The sequence below is a fragment of the Sabethes cyaneus genome, chromosome 3 (genome assembly GCF_943734655.1).
Source record: "Sabethes cyaneus chromosome 3, idSabCyanKW18_F2, whole genome shotgun sequence".
In the NCBI taxonomy this organism is placed as follows: Eukaryota; Metazoa; Arthropoda; class Insecta; order Diptera; family Culicidae; genus Sabethes; species Sabethes cyaneus.
Genome location: NC_071355.1, coordinates 85,112,497 through 85,121,352, shown reverse-complemented (window position 1 = coordinate 85,121,352; position 8,856 = coordinate 85,112,497). Strand labels below are relative to the sequence as shown.

Sequence of the window (8,856 nt, the reverse complement as noted above, 5' to 3'; positions counted from 1 at the left end):
TACTATTTTTATATTATTCTTAACTAATATTTTGAGAGGAAAAAAATTATCGTACATGTAAGTAAAGATCATAAACTTTAGTCTAGCTCTGCATAATTAAAACTTTATGCTTACGTTCATGAGTTTTGAGGATTCTTGAACATCGTTTATAGTATATTCATACTTATTTAAAAACCGATTTATCATCGATTGATAAAATAAAAGAAAACTACAAATTACCTGCGCATATGTATTGTGACGCATTTGTATACATTTTACTGGTAATTTAGCTAAACAAAAATAAAATAAAAAGCAACAGTAATAATTCTTATTATAAGATGAAGTGCATTAAAACTTTTTCATCAAAACAGCAGACGGCATCCCTGCTCTTGTGTGCAATAATCCGGACAGTAACGCCTTTCGGAAAACGCTTTGATTTGCTGATAGCGTATGTCTTTTCTCTGTTCGTTACGACAGTGCCGGGTATAAAACGAAACCGAACGACTGCCGGCTAGTGTATTCAAGTGTGAAAAGCGAACCGTACTGGTGTGTGGCAGTTTGTGAGAGCAGTTTTGCATTTAGTTTCATTATTTAAACCCTTCGAACGTCCTAAACACACCCCTTAAAAATGGCAGCATGGGTTGGCAAAAAATACAAGATGGAGAAGTCCGAGGGATTCGATGACTACATGAAGGCTCTCGGTAAGTTCTTAATCTGATCCTAAATTGGTTCAGCGGTGTTTGAGATACGGCCGGTAGTAATGATTTAAGCAGACAACTCCCACGTTCAAATTGTGCAAATATTTAACTCGCTTTTATTCTGCGGCGTCAATGCGATAGGAACCGTTTTAACTAATCTACCAAGTTGGAAGTGCAGCAAGTAATTTAAACATGTTATTTTTTTAATCGATGACCCATCGGTACCGGATGTGAACTGTGAAGCCCCATTATTATTTTCTACACCACCGAACTGAAAACTGAACACAAGACCAGTTGTATCGTACGATGCAGTGTGTGGTTGCGTTTGCGCCAAATACCGGCCGGTTTTTCTTCGGTATCATCGTCGCGTCGTTCCATTCACTACTTTAATTCTTTCTATATACCATTCGTAGCTTGCGTTTTATCCCTCACCGTATTATATCTGGAGAGATAAACGAAGAATGTGAGAAAAATCAATGCACCAGATTGAAACACGAACTGCTCGAAGATACCTACTTATTTTCTTTTATTTCATTACGCAAAACGCGCAAAACGTGTGGTAGGAAATTTCCTAAGGATTCCATTCTTAGCAAGACATCGTGCTGAAGAAGGCACTGTCGCAACATGAAGAACAGGTCATCGAACCGAACAATCATTTATAGCTGTTCTTTCTGATTGCGGCGAGAATAATAGTGGACTCTTGAGTGGACTGAAATTGGACAACAAACGGTGTACGGTTGGCGCGTTTTAATTCCGATGAAATTTTTCTGTTTTTTCTAAAAAGGGTTGCTGAATGAAAAAATTATTTGGAATTTTACAATAAAATAAAATTTATCAAATACATATTTTTAATCTACAAAACCATTCCCTAAACAGGCTCCAAAATTGTAATCGGTTTCCCTATCGCTCGTTCAAAATTATTGATTGGATTTGAAACTGGACTACTCAAAAGTGATCAATCGCTCGTACAGATGTGATTCGGCGTTGTATCATCTTTGTGCCTTCTGCGCATTTTTTCCTTATAATCTATAGAATAAATGCATCGAAGACACGAAAACAATTCAACATAAAATCTCACTTCTACGGGCATTTCTGAACTTTTCATGGCACGCGCAGTGCAAGCAATGGCTCCCAAAACAACGCTTCTGAAAACGTAGCAAACATATTCATAATTTATTTTCACAAATTACAAAATATCTAATGTCTTCTTGTCTTGCCTAATCGGTAGCTTTGATTGTATTATATAATCTAGTTTCTAATTTACGTGATTTAATTTGTATCCGTCTGCCCATAGTCGAGTAATTCGGGGTCAAAATTAGATAATTTATTATGTTAAAAGTTCTACAGTTCCTAAACAAGCAAAGATAGAGGTACGCTATATTCAGAAAAGTTGTGTATTTTTACTATTTGTACAACTTCTTAAGGTATGAAAAAGTCATACAACAACTACAAAAAGAGCTAAAATAGAAAAACTGATTTTAACGATTCATATGTAAAGAATAAGATTTTTCTATCTTCGTTGAAGAGATAGAAGGTTACTGTCTTCAACAAAATTTCTTGTAATAATATGCTCTATAACTTTGCAGAACACATTAATGTGTTATACTAAAACTGAAAAAAAAATAAAAAATTTATTCCACTTTCAGGGGGATTAATCAAAATTTGAATTCCACCCGACGATAGAACTTTTAATTTCAAGAAACTCTTCCAAAGGTTCCATAAACCTAAAACCAAGCTTTCCCACTCAAAACTCTAATGTGTATGTTTTTTTTTTTTGGTTTTGGACCACTGTGCATAGCCGGAAAGAGTGATCGTCGCAATGGTGAAATCGACGATGACTTGTTTCTAGCTCTCGTCAAACTGAAAACTGTCAACAAACGATTTTTGACGAATTGATGAAGTAACGAAGAAGTTTATTTCCGAGTAAAAGTGAAAACCGTTTTTTAGAGCGCTCATATCTCTTAGCCTACCAGCTAAGCACGTGCGGATATTGTTTATTTTTTATTTTTCCGAAAGGTTTTGTGTAAAAAGCTAAAAGAAACTTAGGTACAATAGTTCCAATCAAGCATTGAAAACATAGATAATAATATGATGATTTGCTTCTCTCAATATTCGAAACCTGTTTGGTTTGTTTGTTCTCATTTGGAACGTGATTGCAAAAAATAACCTAGACGCGATAAGATTGTAGTATAGAGCAAGTACTTTGGAAACACTCATCAAAAATATTTTTTATTGATCAACAAACACAAATAGATTATTTGATAGCGATTGAGCGATTCTAGTAACTCACTCTTTCCAAATAGGTTGAAGATCGTTCAAGATTGAAACATTTCTCCGATCACCCTTGTGCTGTCGTGGGAATGTGATATTATTATGCTCATTTAACCTTTACAATGTATTTAAATCTAACCATTTTGAAGTAGGCCTAATTGCCATACAAGATAACATCGAGCATCTCAGTCCTACCAGGTTCCCAACCTGATTTACACTACCGAAAAAAGTCCACTCAGAAGAAGTTCAAGATTTATAGAGGTTAATTTGATTAGTACCAGGGTGATGCATTGACTGACGAAACAAGCTTCAATAGTCGGGCGGTAATTGAATCAAGAACCTATTATAATCCACGTCGGAGGAACCACAAGAACAGACTTCACTTCAATTCTGCTTCTTGATGCAGAGTAAAGTATAGTGTCGGGAAGAGCAAACCTGTGCAGCTGGCATGGCACCAGTGCGCCGACAAGCCAGCGCATTCGATTAATTTATTACAATTGATCAATTGTGTCATAGCATGGGAAATACTTATCGGCTGCAGCACGGTTGTCATCGGTTCGACTAAGTGTGCCAAAGTGCCGATTAGTACTTACACTTCACCATAAAGGAGACTACCGGGTTGTCGCTCTGTCTGGAACTTCGCAGACAGGTTTTAATGCGGATTTCCGGCTCTTTCTAACGTCAATTTCCTTTGGCCAGGGTACGTCTAGTTATGAACTGGCTAAATAGTGAAGCTGCTAACGAGTGAGTGGGTTTATGTGTACGTGAACATGGTTCCGCACGCGTAATATGCTTGCTTATTTCCTCTCTCTTATTAGCATGTCTGCATGTTGACCGATGTTTCACTATACAATTATCTCTACGGGTCTACACAAAGTCACCTTACCGCACTTGAGGAAGCCCTTCGGATTGTGACATTCGACATCGAACGCTGATTATTGGTAATTGCATAATTTATTAAAGCTCAACGTATCCTTATTAGTTTCACGCTACAAGTGCTTGCTAAGCTGTAAGTCAACAAATCACCGATAAGTTAGCTGCATTAGTTGCTACTGAATACGGTATGTGCCAGCAATCGTTATCAGGGTGAACTAATTTTGATAATGTTTTTTCCCTATGGAATACAATTACATAATGGGGTTTGTTGGTGCAAGCTTAAGTCAAGTTCAAGACGTATCGGATCAACCGATTCGAAGTAGAATCAATACCTACAGCTGGCATTAGATTACAAAACGCTCGGTACAAAGTACAAACAAACAAGACTGAAAATGGACTATGGACTTATGCATTGGCATTTCTAGAAATACTTTTTTCTGCTTCTACCTACGTACACTTATTACGCTAAGAACTCACCGGAGATATGATCACACAATGTTGCTGTGTTGCAAGTAGGTGTTTAAACAGAGTTTGTTTTATGTCACACAAAATGACTCAGTAAATGCTACAGCAGACAAACATAAAGAAGAAACTTTATTTTTTTATTTATGGGGAAATTTCAATTTATTATCGCAGCCAAAATAAGCATGCTGTTATAATCACCTTCGAAATTTTCCGTTGGATATTGATAAGAAGTTTAGAACTGGTTATCAGTGGCTGAAAAAAAAGTCACTTTCACGAAACTGATACTGGCTGATTTTTAGTCTTTTTGAAATTATCGGCGCATCAACAAAAAATATTTTTTGGTTTAGTATGTGATGAATTTAATCTTACTTTCATCAACTTCGGATATAAGGGTAAACGGGGTAACAACGCCCGCCGGGGTAAAACCGCCCACCATGGTTTTACAGGGCCTTGCTCAAATTGGTGTTAAATGTTGATGACAGTCATATTACTGAATGCGTACGCAATATTTTACAATACCTTGTACAGCAATATCGTATAAACTATCGGAGAAATAAATAAAAATAGATTTTTCGTTATAATCGTTTCGTTTTTTATAACTTTGTTCCCGCAGAACTTAGGGTTTATTTTATTCAAAACGTTAAAACTTTCAGTAAATCCGACCCACATCGCTTCTCTGATCCTGTCTTCATCCGACAGTACCTAAATTAGGTAACTGTTCATGCAGTTTTGTTGAAATAAATAGTGAAATGTGTTAATGGGTCATTTGGGGGTAAAACCGCCCACAACGAACGGCGCAAGACTGTCGTGTATAATGCTAGTGCGATAAGGAGATTTTTAAAGTAATTGCATAGTTTGGACCAAAGGATCTCAGATTTACATAAAACAATATAAATGTGCTTAGTTTATAGCTGGTGAACTGTTTGGAAAAATCTAAATCGCCAATTTTCCCTGCGGGCGCTATGGACATTTTCTTGTTTTCTCGGATATAGCTTTTTTTTAATAATTCCTCCCTCTTGGGACAAATAACATAGAATAAACATATTTTTTATGAAAATATAGCAAATTATCTTAGCAATGGAAAAGTAATATATATCTGCTTTATCAATCAGAACAATTTGAAATGTCAAAAAACGACCTACCGGATCAACTGCAGGAACTTTAATACCCATATTGTTATATTTTATCTTAGATCCTCTCTAGTCCTTAAAGATTGACTCCAGGATGCCTAACCCGATCCATCTTGTTGTCTAAGGAAACTACACGGTATCAATTTCAAGACTGTCGGTACCTATATTACTGATATTCTTCCAATACGAGTGGTTGCCGGACACTCTTTCGAACTTGCGAATCTCGGGGAACTATGTATTATATGATAGCAAACTGATTCAATTTGTTTAAATTAGATAAATTCATGAATCCAATGCCACCAGTTTCATTCAAATCGGTTGAATATTGTTAAAGTTATATGCTATGGCGGTTTTACCCCGTTAGTGGGCGTGTTTCACCCCGCATGGAAAAAATACTCTATTTTTTGGACGCGTTTCCAAATCGCAATAAAAAATAGAAAATCATTACAGATATTTATGTTTTTATTTTTTATATGTAGGTAATAGATCAATTGTTCATTTAAAGCAGATAAATTAGAAATTGAACTACAACTTTTTTTTATACAGGTGGTTTTGCTTAGGCGCGCGGTTTTGCCCCGCTTACCCTTACCTACTGGTGTAAAAGTTAAATGCTCATCTTTTATAAATAAGTAAATTTCAATCGATGTTTTTAATAATTCAATTTATCTTTGCTTATTTCAGGCGTAGGCATGGTGCTCCGCAAGCTGGGAAACAGCATCTCGCCAACGGTCGAACTGCTCAAGGAAGGCGATGAGTACACCTTCAACACGTTGTCTACCTTTAAGAATACGACAATCAAGTTCAAGCTGGGTGAAGAATTCGAAGAGGAAACCGTCGACGGCCGCAAGGTTAAGTCCGTGTGCACCTTCGACGGCGATAACAAGCTTGTCCACGAGCAGAAGGGCGAGAAACCGACTACCATCGTTCGTGAATTCACTGCCACCGATTTGACTGCCACCATGACCGCCGGATCCGCGAAATGCATCCGATACTACAAAGCTGTCTAAACAACAACAACACTTGCATCAATCGTCTCTTCCTTTCTTCGCATCAACACGTGATGTGTCCAGTTCTCTGAGACTTCGTCGCACCATATCTAGACATCACAAAAACAAGCATTCAACCTGTGCAACCCTAGTCATCATAGATACTCTTTGCATGGACTACGAAAACCAATATCTTCCGATAGAGGAACCATCAGCTTGACGCACATACTAAATTGCAACTAGACACAAATCTAAATGCATACTGTTTGAACAAGTGCTACATGTATTTCATGGTTTATTACGCCATATACAGAACACTATCCATTTGATTGTTTCAATTTTTTTTTCTATAAACCCATTTGTTAAAATGATTTAAAATATCTATTTTGGGATATTATTTTAGAATTAGTTAAACATGAAGCATATTGTAAGAGTAAATTAAACCCATCTAAAATACATTGTTAAATGTAATCATATTTTCGTATCGTTTCATTTATTCTAATTTTCTCCTTTTGAGTTGTTTCCCCCAATTACCTTTACCGCAGCGGCAGTTCGAACTATTACTGACTCGTGAACTGTCGACGATAGCAAACAACCTTAGGGAACACGAAAGGCTCATTCCTGCCAAGAAAAACTATACGGACAGTGGTGATGAAAGACAAAATAAATATACGTTCAAAACTTGTCAATAATCTGCCTTTGATGATAGAGAAAATGCATTAGGCTTGACTAAAACCGAATTCATACAGCTTTTGATTGCCATCAGCTATCCTAACTGTCTGATCAGTCATTCAGGCATTCCTAATGGCCTGCACAGCATAAACATGACCTGTGACTTCTATAGCCGCACAGTTCCCATTCGCGGATCAAACCTCGTGTTCACTCTGCTATTACCCTAAAGCCTGTACGACTACGATGTGACATTGATTGTCGTATTCGTGCAACGCTACTTCGCGGAATTGAATGTCGCGTCACATCGCACATTGGTTGCATACTTGTTCCTGAATTGTACCTTCATCATTCGTTTTATGGTTGATTGGTTTAAGCAACTAGAACATAGAACAACACAGGAAATTAGGGGTAGATTAAAGAATTGTTTCCCTGGCCCTGATATGATATTAGTTGTATTTTTTCAATCAAGAAAATTATAAATCAGCTATGTAGAATAATGATCTGAACAAAAACAAAATCAAATCAACTACGAAAGGCTTAGATCGTTAGTGATGGGGAACGATAAAATTTTAACCCGATAAGCTGCTCGAAATCGTCATCGTCGTCGTCATCATTCATTCATTCATTTATTCATTGTCCGGTAGCTTAAGACATAAATCTTTTAAAAATTTGCTACCTCCGATTACCAACAGTTATTATACAATTTTACAACTTAATTAACTATCATACTACTACAACTACATTATCAGGATTTTTCCCTCGAATTCAAAATAAAATTACTCTCGGTTCCAAAAGTCGATGCAGCCTCTCTTGAAATTTGCTTCCGACGATGAACGTTTAACAGCGGGCGGTAACGAATTCCAATTGGGTATTTTAGCGGTATATAAATTTTCACATATTATGGTAACATATGATGTCACTGTATTGTCACATGTAGACTTTTTCAAATATGACGAGTGAAAGTAATAAAAAAAGCATTTTTTAATTTAAAGAAATTTTTTGGGATAAGACGATAGCATAAAAGTAAACCACTTTTCTTCTTAGCTCACCTCAGACAACACAGTGAATAGATAAACTATGGTCATCGGACGATACAGGTTTCACATGGGAGCTGTCAAAAGCTCGGTCAAAATGAAGACCTCTATCAGAAAGATAGAAGAGAGGGAGAGAACTTCTGACATCATTTCAATCAATCAGCCTGGTTGATATCTGTCAAATAGCATATCATTCTATATTTGATTTTTATTAATTTTTTCATTAAATATTGACTTAATTGAAATAAAAAAAGAACCTTCAGATTCAGGAAACGACGGGCTATCAAATGAGGTGAAAAAACTCACCTTTTTGGGGAAATTAAAATACCCAATTTACCACGCCTCGAACAAACAATGAATTTGCGTAGATTGTCGTGTTATTGGCTGGAACTACCAAACTCTGCAAACGGCGTCCACGGGTTTGGATAAGCCTCCGATGTAGAGTACTAGGAGACTGTGTTTTTAACAGATTCCTCAGGAAAACGCATGACCGATAAGCATAAAAGCATTGCAAAGGGCACCCAATGAGGTTCTGCTGAAGGTGACTCACATGGTCATAGCGGCTCAATCCGTACACAAATCTCACGCAACAGTTTAATGCGACACGCAGACGATTTAAGGAGCTTGCGCTGGGACGAATGTGCAGAACATCGCCAAACAGGAAATGCGGCAGGATCAGGGATTTGAACAGATTCAGTTTGGTGGCAGTCGGTGCAGAGGGTGTGCAGCAATACAACGTTCGTAG

At 37.0% G+C, this 8,856-nt stretch overlaps 1 protein-coding gene across 1 annotated transcript; it reads left to right on the top strand.

Moving 5' to 3' along the window:
• Positions 1-505: 505 nt before the first annotated feature.
• Positions 506-7,083, top strand: LOC128741788 (probable fatty acid-binding protein). The gene is made up of 2 exons (XM_053837832.1): positions 506-680; positions 6,101-7,083. The coding sequence occupies exons 1-2, from the start codon at positions 608-610 to the stop codon at positions 6,424-6,426; spliced, it is 399 nt and encodes a 132-aa protein (XP_053693807.1). The 5' UTR covers positions 506-607; the 3' UTR covers positions 6,427-7,083.
• Positions 7,084-8,856: the final 1,773 nt, after the last annotated feature.

Excerpts from the sequence above, each read along its gene's own strand:
- LOC128741788 (XM_053837832.1), top strand. The coding sequence starts at position 608 with ATGGCAGCATGGGTTGGCAAAAAATACAAGATGGAGAAGTCCGAGGGA. Across the intron at positions 681-6,100 it reads TGACTACATGAAGGCTCTCG|GCGTAGGCATGGTGCTCCGC; the intron begins GTAAGTTCTTAA and ends TGCTTATTTCAG.